Genomic DNA, 22,118 nt, shown 5'->3' with positions numbered 1-22,118 from the left:
CTCTGCAAGCAAGAGTTGCCAGATTGTTTTGCTCAAAGGTGACTCCGATCCGATTTCATTCAGAACAGTGTGAACAGCACAAATCACACGGAATCAGGTCTGTTCAATTCTGGTTTGGGCCACTTCCATACGCGGTCCTGAATCAGATACAGGAGGGATTTCTCTCAATGCGACCTCATGTTGAACAGTCGTATCGTAACGTGACTTTGACGTCACTCAGGGATGGACAACTTTCATGATTAAGAGGGCCACAATTTTCATCATCACCATCAGAGGGCACATGACCGCGCTCTTCACCTAATCGGATATGAGAGAAGATACAAAAGAATAAAAAAGAAGAACAAATGATGTGTAGATATGTGTCTGTATCAGTGGTGGCTGGTGATGAAAGTTGTTGATGGGGCGTAGTCGTGGGCGGGGGTCTGGGGGTCCTCCCCCAGAAGATGTTGAATTTGGTAGATGTGATTTCCTGTATTCTGGTGCATTCTGGGGATGGCCACTACCTACAAAATCATTCTGATTCATAGCCTATGTATGGTAATTCAACCAACATACATTCATTTCATATTTTCCATGCTCAAATGTCATTTTTAACATGTCTATACTCTTGTTAAACGACAAACACAACAAGTGTTGTTTTAAAAGCCACATGAGTGATTCTTATTTTTCTCAGTGCAAAGGGCTCACATACATCATCATTCAATGATGGCACAAAACTGAAACAGTGGGCCAACATTAAGTGAACAACTAGCATCATAGTCAGTGCAGTTGTAGTGGTGGAGACTTAAGTTGAAATCTTTCATGACTGATATTGTTTCTAAGCAAACTAGACACATGGGTTTGCCTTTGAATTCTATGAAAAGATACTCTGCTTCTCATCTTGACTGAAAGGTACGGTTACTGTTGATCGAGTTTTCTAAATAAGACTTTGACAAAGCAGTTTGGTGTGTCAGTGTTGATCAAACTGATTTATAATTCTGTGATTCTAGTTCAGAGCATTAGTTTACTCAGGGCCAGTAATAACATCTCAGTAACAAGTTATAATATATAGATAGATAATTACGGACTTAAAAGCTGGAAACAAGTGAAATGCTCTCACCTAAAAACAGAAATTTTTTCTTGTCAGTGTCAAAACTGCAGTGTGATTAAAAGGTGTGTGTGTGTGTGTGTGTTGTGTTGAAGCCCAGAGCAGCAGCAGAGAGCAGACTCCCCTGGACCCAGCTGTGTCTCCATGAAGAGTGACCAATCTATGTATCCACCTGTCACGTTTAAAGATGGAACTCAGTCTATTGAGAAAAGGTAAGTATTTATTTGGGATGATTATTAGGGCTGTAGTCAACCAAATCAAATCTTGGTCGGTTTAATTTCAACAACTCTCCGACCAATCGATTGGTCGATGGGGAAAAAATGATAATAAAACAATGTGCACGTTATTTTTAGATCAACTGAATCCGCCACAGTGCGTTCTACTCTACCTGCTAGCCTCAATATCACGTCAGGGCTGTTTGGAGAAGGTCGTGGGTTTCAGATCCACTCTGGGTCCGAGTCGACTCGGTCAGGGCAGAGCTTCAATATGAAGCAGTCAGCGGACGAGCCACGGAGCGTCGGGCAGCGTCGTTTATAGACGACACAACCAAGAATTGATTTGAGCTTTCATCTGTTGTAATATAATGGGGCCCACTGGATGGAGCTGCGATTCGTGCCAAGAAGCCAATTCTGGTGTGTTCACACTCAAAGCATATCGAGCGTTAAACACGAAGGGAGTAGGTTACACTACTCTCTTGTTAGTATTGTGAGAAATATAATAACAACAAAGAGTCCTGTTAATTTATTTAATAGTTTAATGTTTTCTTGTGATAGACACAAATACTCTACACGGCAGTCATCAGAGAGGAGATTTGTGTTGCCTGCTTATAGAACAGGGGCTGGGCAGAGAACACTGCACTACAGAGAAATGGTAGCATGGAATTCTTTACCACGTTTTTTGGTTAATGAAACAAGTAAGATGGCCTTTAAAATCAAATTGAAATTGTATTTGTTTACACAAAGTGTTACATGATTGTTTTGTTTTTATTCCTCCTCTTTTTAAAAGAGGCTATGTACCTTTTCCTGTGGATCTCATAAAGTACATAAGGGTACTATGACTATGGGTTGATCAGAACAGAATATAACCAACTTATATCAAGTAATGATTTTTATTTCCTCTTTTTTTTAATGGTTTTTGTTTGTGTTGTATGCTGTATAAATGCATGTTTATGTCTAAAAATGACAATGCAATTTGTAACTTGACCACAGGTAGAACAGCACCCAACATTCAATACGTACTCACGTACTCATGCCTTACGATTTTAGCTGAAATGCTTTTCACTTCCTTTACACTTATGTCATGCTTTTTTGTTGTCCTTTCTAACCCCATGCTACCGGACGGATGACTTCTTTGGAATCAATTAGTTTGTAGCGGAGTAAAGGTCCAGTTCAACGTTGAGAGGGTGATACCAAGTGGTATCACTCGAATATAAAAAGCATCGGTTTGCATTTGTCCCTCCCGCCCTAAAATAATGGATTAAGAAGCTCTTAGTTCCTTATAAAAGGAACGCCAGCCATTGTCCGACCAATGAGAATTTGGTCCAACAAGTGCATATCGATTAACCGACCAGAACCTGACAGCCCTAGAGATTATAGAGGTACAGCTTCTATCAAACGTCCATAAATCCTGGTTCTTGTTTTTCCAGAAGAGCCCAGCAGCAGAGAGCAGACTCCCCTGGACCCAGCTGTGTCTCCATGAAGAGTGACCACTCTATTGGTAGACTGATTAACTTTAAAGATGGATGCCCCTCCACAGAGGAGAGGTAGGAGTTTCAAACAGATGATGAAAACAGACCAGTTGGTTGTTGTCAGACTATATCGATTCTATATCAATGTTTACAAGTCATGGGAAATACAATAGTGTGTGTGTGTGTGTGTGTCCCACAGACCACACCAGGAGAGGTCAAAGGTTACCAGTGCTCAGTCTGTACAGCAGCATCAAACAGAGCTGATCAAGGTGTGTGAATGTCCAACAAGACATTTGACTTTAGCTCTACATGAACATTAAGAAAGCATCTCTTGTGGAGCTAATAGTCTCCAGGCTTCCCTCTTCAGACCAGCGGGGCGTGAATCCAGAACAGATGCTTCTGATGTCCTCAGTGAGTTCAGAGTAAAGTTCTCTGTGATGTTTGTTCTGTTCCAGAGGGCTGAGGAGAACGCACACGCTTTTCTAGACAAGGAGCTGAAGAAGCTATGGAGGGTTCACTTCCCAGATTACCCACAATGCTCAGAGAGTCAGAGGGAGGAGGAGGAGGTGGATGATAAGAACAAGGAGCAGAGGAGGCGCGCCATAGAGGGAGTGGTAGACATCACAAAGCTCTGCCTGATGGAGATGAACCAGGAGGAACTGGCTGACACACTGTGGGGCGGTAAGAAACTCTTCTTTAGAAGACAGAGACAATTATTTCAAAGGGCAGAAGAGACTCTTATCTCCAAAACAGAGAAGAAATGCTAATTCTGATTAACAGTATGAGACTCTTATTTGTTCTGCTCAGATTAAATGACATATCTTGAGATATCTATAGATATATATATATATATATATATATATATATTTCAAACTTTAATGTTAAAATGGTTTTATCCAGATGTGAAGGTTTATTGTTGGGGTATCAGGTTAAAGAATGTTAAACATCATCATCACCAGCACCAAATCATCCGACCACATCACCCCCGTTCTCATCCAACTACACTGGCTCCCTGTCCAACACCAGGTTGACCTTAAAGGTCCCATGGCATGAAAATGTCACTTTATGAGGTTTTCTAACATTAATATGAGTTCCCGTAGCCTGCCTATGGTCCCCCAGTGGCTAGAAATGACGATAGGTGTAAAGCAAGCCCTGGGTATCCTGCTCCGCCTTTGAGAAAATGAAAGCTCAGACAGGCTGATTTGGAATTTTCCCCGTATGTCGTCATAAGGGGCCAGGTTACCGCCCCTTTCTCTGCTTTGTTCGCCCAGGGAATTTGGTCCGCCCATGAGACAATGAGCTAGGACCGTGCAAGCGCCACATGTGTGTGAATACACACACTGTAACGCAAGGGTTGTACACTTCTTTGTTATTTGGATAACCGTTCTGCTGTTGGTGTTATGGAGCATAACACGCAACATAATAACGCAAGCTTGCGTAAAGCTCCCATTTGGTGAAAAGACTAAAATGCGTCGAGTTCTCTGACGTCTCTGGTACTTCCACAACGAGACTCGTAGTGGGGGTTATCTCGGCCATGGTTGAGAAGGAATTGGGGGAAAGGAACTTTGGCTTTGACTCCCAGAAGTCATAGACGCAGATATTAGGCTCATATTAGCCTAATGGGGAAAAATCATGTATGTTTTTGGTAGGCCTATTTACACATTTAAGAGATGTTATGAAAAGTCATTGAATGAGTTTCGTGTGGGACTATGTTTATTTTTATGAATTAGCCTGAAGCTGAAGAGAGTTTTGGAAAATACACCAACAGAACTTTTTTTTTATTTTTTTTTAACAAAGCATAGTAGGCAATGTCTTTGTGCGCATAGAATCTCCCTGCTTCTGAAATGCGTGAACATCTCTTCCCAGCACTCGTCCGCTGGTTTTCCATCAGCATTCCACTGTGCGACCATCCCTGGAGCGTATGCCCTCACACATTGTTGAAATCATATGCTGAATGCTTTATTCTTTCTATGTGTTTTTTAGTTAATGATCAGGCTATAGTAAGACCACGTTAGCTATGTAATCGCTGGTGGTTGGTGCCGGTGTGAACCGGGACATTTTAGCATCCCGACAGGCTTTTGTTGGGCCCAGGGACACGCAACTCAAAATCAGGACTGTCCCGGCACACGGGGACGTCTGGTCACCCTAGGCTAATTGCAATTGGCCGCATGAGCCAATACTTTTCAGAATCGCGCGGCAGAGGTCAGACTGCCAACACTGCCCTCTGAGCTTTAAGACGATGCGCCCTCGCCACATCCGTCAGTTTTTGTGAATGGGTGTTTGTCATGGCAGAATATGCGCTTGTAGTAGCATAGTCTTACTAAAGTTAACTTTAGTAATCTTTAGGAGTTAATCCAGCATTTGCATATTATTAGCCTATTAACAACACAATGTAGGCATGTCTATTCAAATAGCCTACAACCTTAAATAACCAATTAAGCTTATCAGTGACTTTATTCATCTAGTTATAGAAAATAATGCCTTCATCTGTTAACAATGCTTTTGTTTATTAACAATGAAAGTCGCTCATCATAAAGACTAGTGGAAAAAACCCTGAGTGGACCTTTCGGCTATAGGCCTGCAAGATTAACCCACTTTAACATTTTGTTTATTTCAAATAAAAATATGTTTGGGGGCGGGCCTGCGTGCGTACGTGAAGTGAGCTGAAGGTAGTGGGGGCACATCAGCCAGAGCAGTGTGTGTGTGTGTGTGTGTGTGTGTGTGTGTGTGTGTGTGTGTGTGTGTGTGTGTGTGTGTGTGTGTGTGTGTGTGTGTGTGTGTGTGTGTGTGCTGCCTGCTGCTCTGAACCAGCTCTGAACGTAACAGATGCTACTGATTGTGTCACAGGAAGAAGGATAGCACAGTTGTTTGTCTTATTTGATCTGACGTGTCAGTGTTGTGTTTTGGCTATGAAAAACCGCCGATCTGATCCTAAACCAGCTTTGGCGGTAAACTGCCCAAGCTGGCAACCCTGGCCACACCCCCACCCTCCACCTTGCCCGCCTCTCTCCTCCTCATTAGAATTTAAAGCTACAGACACAGAAACGGCATGTGGAAAGCTCATTGTGGGACTGGCTCGTAGTGGCTGTCATTCTTTTTTTTCCTTACTCAGGACATATTGAAGATACAAAATCAGTTGAGTTTTCTTCTGTTGCGATTTGTTTGACCTTTTTTCATTAAATGACTGTATAATTTGGATAATTTAACAGGAAATATTGACCTGTTTCCACTGATGCCACCATCCGCTAACTGATTTCTTCTGTTGTTTTTCTCATTTAGGATCTGCTGCTGTTGAGTGCCAACGTGAACTCAAGTCTCATTTGAAGAGGAAATTCAACAATGTGTTTGAGGGAATCGCTAAAGCAGGACATTCAACACCTCTGAAGGACTTCTACACAGAGATCTTCATCACAGAGAGAGGCAGTGGAGAGGTCAACCAGGAACATGAGGTCAGACTGATTGAAACAGCTTCCAGGAAACCAGCCTTAGAGGAAACACCAATCAAATGTGGAGACATCTTTACACCCTTACCTGGACAAGATAAACCAATCAGGACAATTATGACAACTGGAGTGGCCGGCATTGGTAAAACCATCTTAACACACAAGTTCACTCTGGACTGGGCTGAAGGCAAATCCAACAATGACATACACTTCACATTTCTCCTCACTTTCAGAGAGCTGAATTTACTGAAAGGGAAAGAGTTTAGCTTGGTGGAACTTCTTAATTACTTCTTTATTGAGACCAAAGAAGCAGGAATCTGCAGATTTGATCGGTTCCAAGTGGTCTTCATCTTGGATGGTCTGGATGAGTGTCGACTTCCTCTGAACTTCCAGAACAACCCGATCTGGACTGATGTCACAAAGTCCACCTCGGTGGACGTGCTGCTGACAAACCTCATCAGGGGCGACCTGCTTCCCTCCGCTCGCATCTGGATAACCACACGCCCTGCGGCGGCCAATCAGATCCCTGCTGAGTGTGTTGACATGGTGACAGAGGTGAGAGGGTTCACCGACCCACAGAAGGAGGAGTACTTCAGGAAGAGATTCAGAGAGGAGACATTGGCCAACACAATCATCTCCCACGTCAAGAAATCACAAAGCCTCCACATAATGTGTCACATCCCAGTCTTCTGTTGGATCACTGCTACAGTTCTGGAGGACTGCTTCAAAACATCCCAGAAAAGAGAAGAGACGCCCAAGACCGTGACTCAGATGTACAGCCACTTCCTGAGGGTTCAGTCCATACAGGGGGACAGGAAGTATCATGGCAGAGCTGAAACAGATCCACACTGGAGTTCACAGAGCAGGAAGATCATTGTTTCTCTGGGTAAACTTGCTTTTAGCCAGCTGGAGAAAGGCAACCTGATCTTCTACGAGGCAGACCTGGCAGCGTGTGGCATCGAAATCAGAGCAGCCTCAGTGTACTCAGGAGTGTTCACCCAGATCTTTAAAGAGGAGTGTGGGCTGTACCAGGACAAGGTGTTCTGCTTTGTCCATCTGAGCCTCCAGGAGTTTCTGGCTGCCCTTTATGTCTTTAAGCACTTCATCAACACTGGGGTCAATCTGCTCTCAGAAGAACAACCAAACTCTGGGGAAGATAAACTCCTCCTCCTCTACCAGAGTGCTGTGGACAAGGCCTTACAGAGTGAGAATGGACACCTGGACTTGTTCCTCCGCTTCATCCTGGGCCTCTCTCTGGAGACCAATCAGATTCTCCTACGAGGTCTGCTGAGACAGACAGGAAGTAGATCACTGATCACTCAGATTAAAAAAAGTCTGCTGGGACAGACAGGAAGTGGCTCAAATACCAATGAGCAAACCGTGTCTTACATCAAGAAGAAGATAGATGGAGATCTCTCTCCAGAGAGAAGCATCAATCTGTTCCACTGTCTGAATGAGCTGAACGACCGTTCTCTAGTGGAGCAGATCCAATATTACCTGACATCAGGAAGTCTCTCCACAGAATCTCTCTCTCCTGCTCAGTGGTCAGCTCTGGTCTTCATCTTACTGTCATCAGAAGAGGAGCTGGACGTGTTTGACCTGAAGAAATACTCTGCTTCAGAGGAGGGTCTTCTGAGGCTGCTGCCAGTGGTCAAAGCCTCCAAAACATCTCTGTGAGTTCACTAATAACATGTATTACAATACACACAACACTATATACATAAAATTTAATATAATGTATATATTATAATATATGCTAGAATATAAAAGGTATAATAAAATACAAATCGTATCTGTACATTCACTAATAACATGTATAACAATACACACAAGATAATATACATAAAGTCAAGTCAAGTCAAGTTTTATTTGTATAGCACAATTTTACATGCGGCTGAGCCGCAACCAAAGTGCTTCACAGGAAGTGCAGATACACAATGAAAAATTAAAAGACAAAGACTCTAGGAGCTAAAACAGGATAAAATAGAAGAGAAATTTAAAAGGTAACTAGGGGACACTATTTGCTGGCACTTGAAAAAGGAAACGCTAATCGAAGGCCAGTGAAAAAAGGTGGGTCTTTAAATGAGATTTAAAATCATTTAGCGACTGGGCTGCCCGGATGTGTAGGGGGAGGCAGTTCCAGAGTCTGGGAGCTGCCACCGCAAAGGCTCTGTCCCCCCTGGTTTTTAGCCTGGTCCTGGTCCTGGTCCTGGTCCTGGGCACCTCCAACAAAAGTTGGTCCGCTGACCGCAGTGCTCTAGAAGGGATGTGGTGGTGGAGAATATCAGAGAGGTAGGGCCAGACCATGGAGGGATTTGTAGACTGTCAAAAGAAGTTTGAAGTCAATGCGGTAGCGGATGGGGAGCCAGTGGAGCGATGCGAGGACCGGGGTGATATGATCGCGCTTCTTTGTACAGGTGAGGAGTCGGGCGGCAGAGTTTTGAACTAACTGCAGGCGGCGGAGTTGTGACTGATCAATGCCGGTGTATAGAGCATTGCAGTAGTCCAGTTGTGATGTTATGAAGGCGTGGATGACTCTCTCTAGGTCTCTCTGGGGCAGGTAGGCTTTTACCTTGGCTAGGGTTCTCAGGTGGAAAAAGCTTTTTCTAACCACAGCGCTGACCTGCTGCTGGAACTTAAAGGCACTGTCAAAAATCACACCCAGATTTCTAACAGAAGGCCTGATGTTAGAAAATAACAATAATAATAATAATAAAACTAGAAAATAAAAGTTATAACAACGTAGAAAACATCTCTGTACGTTCAGTGATAATGTATTATATTATAACACAAAATAATTAATACTATGATATAAAAGCAGTAACGATTTGTTTATTTAACAAACTCCCCAATCATAACAATCATAAAAAATAAATGATAATAATTAACAGTTGTGAATAGTGAATAGTGTTCACGGATTCACTATTCACAGAGCCTGAGGTGAATCATTGTTTTATATAAACTACACGTGAACACTCCAAAAATAAACAAGATTACACTTTTTGCCGGGATTTATTTGTTTTATGAGCGGTTTATTAGTTTTTATTAGCGTGACGCGACGACCGTTACGCGCTCCCCAATATCCTGAGTTTGAGATCTCAATCTCGGGATATTGTCCGATATCCAGAGTAGGGATGTCACGAGAACCGATACTTCGGTACCAAGTCGATACCAAAATTCAAAAAACGTGACGGTACTCGTTTTTCTTAGTACCGTAGGTACCGAGCACGCAATTCCTCTGGACGTCACGGGGGCAGCATATACACCTACACGGGAACGTGGAAGACGGCAGCTGCAGCGAGTGCGACGGCTCCGCCTCGACTCGTCGATAAAAAGAATAACAAGAGTCGCGTCTGGAAGTACTTTGCGTTTGGAACGCTGCGCCGCGCGACTGTTTCAGACGGGACCCGTTTCAATGTTGCGCTTCTAAACACGCATGGTACGACTGCGTTCGGCATCACTTACATGATGTTGTTTTGATTGAAGATCGGCAGGTTGTAGTAGGTGCGGCGGTGAATGTGTGCGTGCGTGTGCGCGTGTGTGTTGCGAGCGTATACAATTTCAAAGTAAACAAACCAACTCAAAGCCGATGCATGCATCCAAAATTATTCGTTCAAAACCAAATAAACAAATCAAAAACAGCGTTGCTTATTCGCTTCAAATACTTTTTCTTTTCAAAACTTGGTTAATTAATACGGCGCGGTACCGAGCAGTTGAAAACAATGTTGGCGTCTCCTGTGGCTGCCTTGCGCACCTGCGTTATATTACTTAATATTAGGTTGGAAGTTATGTTTTAAACCCCGCCATGCACGCAAGTGTAAACGCCAGCCGCATAGCTGCATGACTGCCTGCTTTCAGCGCGTAACATTTATGGATTGAATGTATTTCTATTAATAAAACATCTCTAATTAAAGTTTTCAACACGTCCTTTTATGTTAATAGTAAAATATGTAAAATAATTTAATCCCAGTTCCTAACATGTTGTGTTTATTGTGTGTGTGAAGGCTGGATGGCTGTCATCTGTCAGAGACATGCTGTGAAGCTCTGGCCTCAGTTCTCAGCTCCAACTCCTCTAGTCTGAGAGAGCTGGACCTGAGTACCAATGATCTGCAGGATTCAGGAGTGAAGCTGCTCTCTGCTGGACTGGGGAGTCCACACTGTACACTGGAAACTCTCAGGTCAGTTTTACTCAACGGTCAAACAGTTACAGAGGGGGGGGAGGGACAGAGGGCGGGATGACACATGTGCACGAGTACACAAGAAAAAAAAAATCATCCATGCTGCGAAGCGGTTTTCTATTTAAGCAATAGATCACGACAGGCTGTGAAATGTTCTCATTATACCACAGTTAAGGGGCGTTGTCCGTCCCTCCGCTGCACGTCGGGACGGACAACGCCCCTTAACTGTGGTATAATGAGAACATTTCACTGACTGAAGTGATCTATTGCTTTTATAAAACGGTTACGTAAGTATGGCGAAATGAAAGTCATAGACCCCCTCAATTTTGAAAAAGCGAGCTTCATAGCTCGGTTCGCCGGCAATTTAGCCTACTATCGAGTTCACTCACCGTGTGCCTATTGCTTTACAACATTTCCACCCTCTCCATCAATCAACATATTTTTAGGATTCAGTGAACTATGCTATTGCTTTTATATATACATAAACAACAGTTCAAGTTAGGCGCGGAGTGATACTGAACTCTATAAACTGAACGGGTGTCATAGCTGTGTGTATACGCTCATTATACAACAGTTGGGAACCAATCAGATCACTTGATTTAAGCCACCCGTTTTCTATTATCTCTCATATCACTGTGGGGGGAGTTGGCATATTGGCGCCCCCTCCGGCTGCAGGCGCCCTGCTCGCTGAGAAGGTGCCGTCAGAGAAGCTGTGTGAGAAGTAGTGGTGGCTCGTTCACGAACTAATCAGTTTGAACGAACGACTCTTTAAAACAAACAAACCAACCTGATTCACCGCTTTCGTTCGTCGTCGTTCGTCTCGTTCGTTCTCCGAGGCTCGACTCCCAGCTCCACCCACTAGTCGCTGAGTCGCGCTGACTCGCGAGTCGCCGTTCGTTCACTGACTGTGTTTAGCGGTGAAGACTCGAGGACTGAGAAGTCACGAGAGTCAGCCGGGCAACAACATCCCGATTCTAACCATGAAGCGCTCCTCTGCTAAAAGGAACTTAGTTAATGTTGTGTTGATTGATGACCGTTTGCACCATTGCACGATCGTGATAAGTTTGAGAATGAGAACGAGGGAGGAGCTGAGTCTGACCGACTCAGTGACTGAGAATCATGATTCACCGCTACCGGAAACGCGAACGAACGAATGAACGAACGAACGACTCTTCTTGGCGAACTGACCGACGTGAACTAATTAATTCAAACGAATCATGAAATCCACCACTAGTGAGAAGGGGAAAGGGGAGGGGGGGGACAGTTCACCTCTGGGTCTCCGTAACGGACAAGGGGGGGACGGGGGTCCACTGTTAGCGGATTGAAATCCTTATTGCAGCCTGCAGGGTTATGTGATCAACATACGGAGGAACGCGGTCGCTGAGCTGCCCCAACATGAGACGTTAAACTCAGCTAGAACCGCCGCCCACCACGTCCACCATCATCCAAAACGTGATGTCAACAGACCAACAATAGTCTGAAAGCCTACAGAGACTATAGATAGTTAATGTGACGATCACGTTATTAAAAATAGACTTGGAGCAATGATTTACAAACTATCTTTTTGGGAGCATGCTTTTGCAAGTAGTTCACCGCCCCTCCTGCCCATATGGACGGCCCGGTACAGAGCAACACTCTAATGGAATGAGTGGCTCAAGTCAGGCACACCTCGAATTTCTTGCAATTGAGAGGGGGGGGGGGGGGGCGCTCGGAGGGGGTCTCACCCGGGGTGTAATTCAATGTAGAACCGCCACTGCCTACCATCCATCTGTGTCCATTCATGTGAACAGATTCACTCACTTTAAAAAGGTTTAAGTTCATGTTTTGAATGCATAGGGGGCAGTGCTTCATTTGAGCCGGAACACGCCGGAACATGTTCCAGCACCTCCTGGGTCACTGAAAAATGAATCGCCTAAATGAAAAAAAACAATTACTGTTTGTGTGTTGAGTGTGGTTTTCTGTCTAGTTAGTCTTTATTCCCCGCTGAAGTTCCACTAAAATCTAGTGTTTGCATTTTAGGTTTGAGGTGAAAGATGGTAAAGAATGTGCACCCCTTTACCCTTTAGTTGTTTTTTTACTCTACTCTAAAACTTTACAGTTTTAATGATCAAACAGTTAAGTTCCACATCAGAGGACGTTGAAAAGATTTACCTCCAGAAAAGTAATAGTTCCCACACGTGTGTGTGTGTGTGTGTGTGTGTGTGTGTGTGTGTGTGTGTGTGTGTGTGTGTGTGTGTGTGTGTGTGTGTGTGTGTGTGTGTGTGTGTGTAGGTTGTCTGGCTGCCTGGTCACACAGGAAGGCTGTGCTTCTCTGGCCTCAGCTCTGAGCTCCAACCCCTCCCATCTGAGAGAGCTGGACCTGAGTACCAATGATCTGCAGGATTCAGGAGTGAAGCTGCTCTCTGCTGGACTGGGGAGTCCACACTGTACACTGGAAACTCTCAGGTCAGTTTTACTCAACGGTCAAACACTTACAGAGGGGGGGAGGGACAGAGGGTGGGATGACACATGTGCACGAGTACACAAGAAAAAAAAAATCATCCTTGCTGCGAAGCGGTTTTCTATTTAAGCAATAGATCACGACAGGCTGTGAAATGTTCTCATTATACCACAGTTAAGGGGCGTTGTCCGTCCCTCCGCTGCACGTCGGGACGGACAACGCCCCTTAACTGTGGTATAATGAGAACATTTCACTGACTGAAGTGATCTATTGCTTTTATAAAACGGTTACGTAAGTATGGCGAAATGAAAGTCATAGACACCCTCAATTTTGAAAAAGCGAGCTTCATAGCTCGGTTCGCCGGCAATTTAGCCTACTATCGAGTTCACTCACCGTGTGCCTATTGCTTTACAACATTTCCACCCTCTCCATCAATCAACATATTTTTAGGCTTCAGTGAACTATGCTATTGCTTTTATATATAAATAAACAACAGTTCAAGTTAGGCGCGGAGTGATACTGAACTCTATAAACTGAACGGGTGTCATAGCTGTGTGTATACGCTCATTATACAACAGTTGGGAACCAATCAGATCACTTGATTTAAGCCACCCGTTTTCTATTATCTCTCATATCACTGTGGGGGGAGTTGGCATATTGGCGCCCCCTCCGGCTGCAGGCGCCCTGCTCGCTGAGAAGGTGCCGTCAGAGAAGCTGTATGAGAAGTAGTGGTGGCTCGTTCACGAACGAATCAGTTTGAACGAACGACTCTTTAAAACAAACAAACCAACCTGATTCACCGCTTTCGTTCGTCGTCGTTCGTCTCGTTCGTTCTCCGAGACTCGACTCCCAGCTCCACCCACTAGTCGCTGAGTCGCCGTTCGTTCACTGACTGTGTTTAGCGGTGAAGACTTGAGGACTGAGAAGTCACGAGAGTCAGCCGGGCAACAACATCCCGATTCCGAACATGAAGCACTCCTCAGCTAAAAGGAACTTAGTTAATGTTGTGTTGATTGATGACCGTTTGCACCATCGCACGATCGTGATTCGTTTGAGAATGAGAACGAGGGAGGAGCCGAGTCTGACCGACTCAGTGACTGAGAATCATGATTCACCGCTACCGGAAACGCGAACGAATGAACGAACGAACAAACGACTCTTCTTGGCGAACTGACCGACGCAAACTGATTCATTCAAACAAATCATGAAATCCACCAATAGTGAGAAGGGGAAAGGGGAGGGGGGGGGACAGTTCACCTCTGGGTCTCCGTAACGGACAAGGGGGGGACGGGGGTCCACTGTTAGCGGATTGAAATCCTTATTGCAGCCTGCAGGGTTATGTGATCAACATACGGAGGAACGCGGTCGCTGAGCTGCCCCAACATGAGACGTTAAACTCAGCTAGAACCGCCGCCCACCACGTCCACCATCATCCAAAACGTGATGTCAACAGACCAACAATAGTCTGAAAGCCTACAGAGACTATAGATAGTTAATGTGACGATCACGTTATTAAAAATAGACTTGGAGCAATGATTTACAAACTATCTTTTTGGGAGCATGCTTTTGCAAGTAGTTCACCGCCCCTCCTGCCCATATGGACGGCCCGGTACAGAGCAACACTCTAATGGAATGAGTGGCTCAAGTCAGGCAGACCTCGAATTTCTTGTAATTGAGAGGGGGGGGGGGGGGGGGGGGGCGCTCGGAGGGGGTCTCGCCCGGGGTGTAATTCAATGTAGAACCGCCACTGCCTACCATCCATCTGTGTCCATTCATGTGAACAGATTCACTCACTTTAAAAAGGTTTAAGTTAATGTTTTGAATGCATAGGGGGCAGTGCTTCATTTGAGCCGGAACACGCCGGAACATGTTCCAGCACCTCCTGGGTCACTGAAAAATGAATCGCCTAAATGAAAAAAAACAATTACTGTTGGTGTGTTGAATGTGGTTTTCTGTCTAGTTAGTCTTTATTCCCCGTTGAAGTTCCACTAAAATCTAGTGTTTGCATTTTAGGTTTGAGGTGAAAGATGGTAAAGAATGTGCACCCCTTTACCCTTTAGTTGTTTTTTACTCTACTCTAAAACTTTACAGTTTTAATGATCAAACAGTTAAGTTCCACATCAGAGGACGTTGAAAAGATTTACCTCCAGAAAAGTAATAGTTCCCACACGTGTGTGTGTGTGTGTGTGTGTGTGTGTGTGTGTGTGTGTGTGTGTGTGTGTGTGTGTGTGTGTGTGTGTGTGTGTAGGTTGTCTGGCTGCCTGGTCACACAGGAAGGCTGTGCTTCTCTGGCCTCAGCTCTGAGCTCCAACCCCTCCCATCTGAGAGAGCTGGACCTGAGTACCAATGATCTGCAGGATTCAGGAGTGAAGCTGCTCTCTGCTGGACTGGGGAGTCCACACTGTACACTGGAAACTCTCAGGTCAGTTTTACTCAACGGTCAAACACTTACAGAGGGGGGGAGGGACAGAGGGCGGGATGACACATGTGCACGAGTACACAAGAAAAAAAAAATCATCCTTGCTGCGAAGCGGTTTTCTATTTAAGCAATAGATCACGACAGGCTGTGAAATGTTCTCATTATACCACAGTTAAGGGGCGTTGTCCGTCCCTCCGCTGCACGTCGGGACAGACAACGCCCCTTAACTGTGGTATAATGAGAACATTTCACTGACTGAAGTGATCTATTGCTTTTATAAAACGGTTACGTAAGTATGGAGAAATGAAAGTCATAGACCCCCTCAATTTTGAAAAAGCGAGCTTCATAGCTCGGTTCGCCGGCAATTTAGCCTACTATCGAGTTCACTCACCGTGTGCCTATTGCTTTACAACATTTCCACCCTCTCCATCAATCAACATATTTTTAGGATTCAGTGAACTATGCTATTGCTTTTATATATAAATAAACAACAGTTCAAGTTAGGCGCGGAGTGATACTGAACTCTGTAAACTGAACGGGTGTCATAGCTGTGTGTATACGCTCATTATACAACAGTTGGGAACCAATCAGATCACTTGATTTAAGCCACCCGTTTTCTATTATCTCTCATATCACTGTGGGGGGAGTTGGCATATTGGCGCCCCCTCCGGCTGCAGGCGCCCTGCTCGCTGAGAAGGTGCCGTCAGAGAAGCTGTATGAGAAGTAGTGGTGGCTCGTTCGCAAACAAATCAGTTTGAACTAACAACTCTTTAAAACGAACCAACCAACCTGATTCGCCGCTCTCGTTCGTCGTCGTTCGTCTCGTTCGTTCTCCGAGGCTCGACTCCCAGCTCCACCCACTAGTCGCTGAGTCGCGCTGACTCGCGAGTCGCCGTTCGTTCACTGACTGTGTTTAGCGGTGAAGACTCGAGGACTGAGAAGTCACGAGAGTCAGCCGGGCAACAACATCCCGATTCCGAACATGAAGCACTCCTCAGCTAAAAGGAACGTAGTTAATGTTGTGTTGATTGATGACCGTTTGCACCATTGCACGATCGTGATTCGTTTGAGAATGAGAACGAGGGAGGAGCCGAGTCTGACCGACTCAGTGACTGAGAATCATGATTCACCGCTACCGGAAATGCGAACGAACGAACGAACGAACGAACGACTCTTCTTGGCGAACTGACCGACGCAAACTGATTCATTCAAACGAATCATGAAATCCACCACTAGTGAGAAGGGGAAAGGGGAGGGGGGGGGACAGTTCACCTCTGGGTCTCCGTAACGGACAAGGGGGGGACGGGGGTCCACTGTTAGCGGATTGAAATCCTTATTGCAGCCTGCAGGGTTATGTGATCAACATACGGAGGAACGCGGTCGCTGAGCTGCCCCAACATGAGACGTTAAACTCAGCTAGAACCGCCGCCCACCACGTCCACCATCATCCAAAACGTGATGTCAACAGACCAACAATAGTCTGAAAGCCTACAGAGACTATAGATGGTTAATGTGACGATCACGTTATTAAAAATAGACTTGGAGCAATGATTTACAAACTATCTTTTTGGGAGCATGCTTTTGCAAGTAGTTCGCCGCCCCTCCTGCCCATATGGACGGCCCGGTACAGAGCAACACTCTAATGGAATGAGTGGCTCAAGTCAGGCACACCTCGAATTTCTTGCAATTGAGAGGGGGGGGGGGGGGGGGCGCTCGGAGGGGGTCTCGCCCGGGGTGTAATTCAATGTAGAACCGCCACTGCCTACCATCCATCTGTGTCCATTCATGTGAACAGATTCACTCACTTTAAAAAGGTTTAAGTTAATGTTTTGAATGCATAGGGGGCAGTGCTTCCTTTGAGCCGGAACACGCCGGAACATGTTCCAGCACCTCCTGGGTCACTGAAAAATGAATCGCCTAAATGAAAAAAAACAATTACTGTTGGTGTGTTGAGTGTGGTTTTCTGACTAGTTAGTCTTTATTCCCCGTTGAAGTTCCACTAAAATCTAGTGTTTGCATTTTAGGTTTGAGGTGAAAGATGGTAAAGAATGTGCACCCCTTTACCCTTTAGTTGTTTTTTACTCTACTCTAAAACTTTACAGTTTTAATGATCAAACAGTTAAGTTCCACATCAGAGGACGTTGAAAAGATTTACCTCCAGAAAAGTAATAGTTCCCACACGTGTGTGTGTGTGTGTGTGTGTGTGTGTGTGTGTGTGTGTGTGTGTGTGTGTGTGTGTGTGTGTGTGTGTGTGTGTGTGTAGGTTGTATGGCTGCCTGGTCACACAGGAAGGCTGTGCTTCTCTGGCCTCAGCTCTGAGCTCCAACCCCTCCCATCTGAGAGAGCTGGACCTGAGTACCAATGATCTGCAGGATTCAGGAGTGAAGCTGCTCTCTGCTGGACTGGGGAGTCCACACTGTACACTGGAAACTCTCAGGTCAGTTTTACTCAACGGTCAAACACTTACAGAGGGGGGGAGGGACAGAGGGCGGGATGACACATGTGCACGAGTACACAAGAAAAAAAAAATCATCCTTGCTGCGAAGCGGTTTTCTATTTAAGCAATAGATCACGACAGGCTGTGAAATGTTCTCATTATACCACAGTTAAGGGGCGTTGTCCGTCCCTCCGCTGCACGTCGGGACGGACAACGCCCCTTAACTGTGGTGTAATGAGCACATTTAACTGACTGAAGTGATCTATTGCTTTTATAAAACGGTTACGTAAGTATGGCGAAATGAAAGTCATAGACCCCCTCAATTTTGAAAAAGCGAGCTTCATAGCTCGGTTCGCCGGCAATTTAGCCTTCTATCGAGTTCACTCACCGTGTGCCTATTGCTTTACAACATTTCCACCCTCTCCATCAATCAACATATTTTTAGGATTCAGTGAACTATGCTATTGCTTTTATATATAAATAAACAACAGTTCAAGTTAGGCGTGGAGTGATACGGATCTCTGTAAACTGAATGGGCGTCATAGCTGTGTGTATACGCTCGTTATACAACAGTTGGGAACCAATCAGATCACTTGATTTAAGCCACCTGTTATCTCTCATATCACTGTGGGGGGAGTTGGCATATTGGCGCCCCCTCCGGCTGCAGGCGCCCTGCTCGCTGAGAAGGTGCCGTCAGAGAAGCTGTATGAGAAGTAGTGGTGGCTCGTTCACGAACAAATCAGTTTGAACGAACAACTCTTTAAAACGAACAAACCAACCTGATTCGCCGCTCTCGTTCGTCGTCGTTCGTCTCGTTCGTTCTCCGAGACTCGACTCCCAGCTCCGCCCACTAGTCGCTGAGTCGCGCTGACTCGCCAGTCGCCGTTCGTTCACTGACTGTGTTTAGCGGTGAAGACTCGAGGACTGAGAAGTCACAAGAGTCAGCCGGGCAACAACATCCCGATTCCGAACATGAAGCACTCCTCAGCTAAAAGGAACTTAGTTAATGTTGTGTTGATTGATGACCGTTTGCACCATTGCACGGTCGTGATTCGTTTGAACGAGAATGAGGGAGGAGCCAAGTCTGACCGACTCAGTGACTGAGAATCATGATTCACCGCTACCGGAAACGCGAACGAACGACCGAACGACTCTTCTTGGCGAACTGACCGACGCGAACTGATTCATTCAAACAAATCATGAAATCCACCACTAGTGAGAAGGGGAAAGGGGAGGGGGGGGGACAGTTCACCTCTGGGTCTCCGTAACGGACATGGGGGGGGGGACGGGGGTCCACTGTTAGGGGATTGAAATCCTTATTGCAGCCTGCAGGGTTATGTGATCAACATACGGAGGAACGCGGTCGCTGAGCTGCCCCAACATGAGACGTTAAACTCAGCTAGAACCGCCGCCCACCACGTCCACCATCATCCAAAACGTGATGTCAACAGACCAACAATAGTCTGAAAGCCTACAGAGACTATAGATAGTTAATGTGACGATCACGTTATTAAAAATAGACTTGGAGCAATGATTCACAAACTATCTTTTTGGGAGCATGCTTTTACAAGTAGTTCGCCGCCCCTCCTGCCCATATGGACGGCCCGGTACAGAGCAACACTCTAATGGAATGAGTGGCTCAAGTCAGGCACACCTCGAATTTCTTGCAATTGAGAGGGGGGGGGGGGGCGCTCGGAGGGGGTCTCGCCCGGGGTGTAATTCAATGTAGAACCGCCACTGCCTACCATCCATCTGTGTCCATTCATGTGAACAGATTCACTCACTTTAAAAAGGTTTAAGTTAATGTTTTGAATGCATAGGGGGCAGTGCTTCATTTGAGCCGGAACACGCCGGAACATGTTCCAGCACCTCCTGGGTCACTGAAAAATGAATCGCCTAAATGAAAAAAAACAATTACTGTTTGTGTGTTGAATGTGGTTTTCTGTCTAGTTAGTCTTTATTCCCCGTTGAAGTTCCACTAAAATCTAGTGTTTGCATTTTAGGTTTGAGGTGAAAGATGGTAAAGAATGTGCACCCCTTTACCCTTTAGTTGTTTTTTTACTCTACTCTAAAACTTTACAGATTTAATGATCAAACAGTTGCACATTCCGAGTTTCTGAGTTCTGAGTTCCACATCAGAGGACGTTGAAAAGATTTACCTCCAGAAAAGTAATAGGTCACACACACGTGTGTGTGTGTGTGTGTGTGTGTGTGTGTGTGTGTGTGTGTGTGTGTGTGTGTGTGTGTGTGTGTGTGTGTGTGTGTGTGTGTGTGTGTGTGTGTGTGTGTGTGTGCGTGCGTGCGTGCGTGCGTGCAGCTTGTCTGGCTGCCTGGTCACACAGGAAGGCTGTGCTTCTCTGGCCTCAGCTCTGAGCTCCAACCCCTCCCATCTGAGAGAGCTGGACCTGAGCTACAATAACCCAGGAGACTCTGGAGCTGCGCTGCTCTCTGCTGGACTGGAGGATCCACGCTGGAGACTGGACACTCTCAGGTATGGAGAGGACAGCTCTCCACTCAGGGACAAAGTCTCCTACAGGGATTCAAGCCGCTGCTAGATGAAGCGGTTTGAAAAGGAAGCTGTAACTCATGTTGTGTAGAACGTGATGAGACAGCAGATGATGAAGGTGAATGTTTCAACATGCTGCTCTCACTTTGTTTCCCCCCCAGTGTGGAGCACGGTGGAGTGTGGAGGCTGAAACCAGCTCTAAAGAAGTGTAAGTGTCCGTTTGATTCATCACAACACACACTCACTATTGGGATGGAAAGTCCATCCACACAGCAGGAGGTGACGTCCGCTCATTCACATGTGGACTTGTGTATCCGTATGTGTAGCTATGTTTGCCTGTGTTGATGTGTGTCTAGTATGTTTGTGTAGGTGTGTGTACGTATGTGTACATGTCTATGTACTGTATGTATGGACCAGGTCTATGGTACCAACAGTTAGTTTCCAGCCTGTATGTGAGCTCAGCTGGTTCAGTCTGTTGTTTACACAGGTGGATCACAATGGATGTGTATTGGAACCTTTCAAAGTCGAATATCTTGAAAAGTATGTAGACTATAGCTTAGATACTACAGAGGATTAATCAGCTCATCATGATGAACGTTTTGATGTATAATATGTGTATGTCGTGTAAATATTGCGGGAGTAGATTCAGTGTACACATTTTTCATTGTTTTGACTGGGACAACCACTCACACACACATGGGATTTACATTTACGTTTAACTTAAAACATCTTATAAACAATATGCACTACTATTTCTAAAGCTATAGCACACTAGTCCACTATAGTAGCTATCATCTGATATGATTTAGTATGTTCATTTTTGTAGAGAAGATGAACGTGAAACAGGAAGAACAGTACTAGTGATGAAGATGAGGATGAAGACCAGTTCAGTAGCAGTAGTAGTAGGTGATGGACAGGGATTGTTTATGAAGAACGCCAACGCCTCCCCCTCGGCCAGAGAGGCGGGGTTTGGCGATGTAACTGTAATTGGAAGGAGTGGCTTGATTGAGAGCGTAGAAGTCCAGGGGCTGCTGCCATGTTTCACAGAGGAGGAGCAGATCCATGTTATTGTCCAGTAGCAGTTCAGATATAACGGCTGATTTGTTGGAGAGGGAGCGACAGTTCAGCAGTGCGAGGGAGATGGATGGGGGGGCAGGGGAGGGGGAACGGAGGTTAGTGAGGTTGGCAGTACGGCAGGTGGGGGTGACGGGGGGGCGAGAGTTAGTCCAGAGTGAGGGGATGGGTGAGCCATGGGGGAGGTGTTGGTTGCGAGAGGGGCCAGAACCTGGATGGATGTAGCGGCGTCGGCGGAGGATTCCGGCTGTGCTGGCTGCAGGGGCAGCAGCAGCAGAGAGACGATGGTTATTGTTGAGGCGGTGAAGGTCAGCGGCGGTGTAGCTGAGTGGGCCAGAAGTTGGTGGAGTAGAGGAGAGAGTCCTAAGAGTCTGGAGTAGCAGGAGTGATAATCCAAGGTGGAGACGAGACATGACGGCGGATGAAAGAAGGCCGGGTAGTATATTGGTGGTGGCTAGTAGCTGATTGGCTAGAAGCAGGGAGGCAGTGAGTTGTGTGTTGTTGTGTAAGACTTGCGTGGATTTCTGACTAAAACTTTGCGGACGCCAAAATCTGGAAAGCTGATGCTCACAAAAAAATCTGGATGTATCAATCCTTGCGTAAGCACGATTTCACACAGATTCTCTTTGTACATCCCAATTAACGTGACATTGAGCGCACATGCACGAGCCCGTCTCTCCACCAATTTCCATCTCCACCCGTCTCCTCCCTCATTTAATATGCTAATTCGTATAAATAAACCTGCAGTAGTGCGCTCGTTAGGAGAAAGGAGAAAATGGAGAAAGGAAGAAAAAACAACTTTAGTGAATGCGAGGTGGAGGTGCTGATTTCGGAGGTAGAGGCCAGA

General features: G+C 45.6%; 1 protein-coding gene across 2 annotated transcripts in view; it reads left to right on the top strand.

The window, feature by feature from the left end:
- Positions 1-22,118, top strand: part of LOC311369509 (NACHT, LRR and PYD domains-containing protein 12-like) — a gene marked incomplete at its 5' end in the record, with an annotated part of 68,138 nt that overhangs the window by 3,331 nt on the left and 42,689 nt on the right. The window contains 10 exons of one of the 2 annotated variants that reach the window (XM_084487697.1): positions 1,183-1,299; positions 2,733-2,849; positions 2,974-3,043; positions 3,230-3,455; positions 6,054-7,890; positions 10,222-10,313; positions 15,164-15,257; positions 17,518-17,691; positions 20,009-20,182; positions 20,359-20,983. In XM_084487697.1, coding sequence (XP_084343823.1) covers positions 1,183-1,299; positions 2,733-2,849; positions 2,974-3,043; positions 3,230-3,455; positions 6,054-7,890; positions 10,222-10,313; positions 15,164-15,257; positions 17,518-17,691; positions 20,009-20,182; positions 20,359-20,542 — 3,085 coding nt within the window. In that variant the 3' untranslated portion in view covers positions 20,543-20,983. Of the gene's footprint in view, positions 1-1,182; positions 1,300-2,732; positions 2,850-2,973; positions 3,044-3,229; positions 3,456-6,053; positions 7,891-10,221; positions 10,396-15,163; positions 15,258-17,517; positions 17,692-20,008; positions 20,183-20,358; positions 20,984-22,118 lie in introns of those variants that run through there. The other variant, XM_084487696.1, reaches the window with a different exon arrangement.

The sequence above is a fragment of the Micromesistius poutassou genome (genome assembly GCF_964030765.1).
Source record: "Micromesistius poutassou genome assembly, chromosome: 24".
Taxonomy (NCBI): Eukaryota; Metazoa; Chordata; class Actinopteri; order Gadiformes; family Gadidae; genus Micromesistius; species Micromesistius poutassou.
Note: the sequence above shows the minus strand (reverse complement) of the source record. Positions and strands in the feature narration are given on the sequence as shown.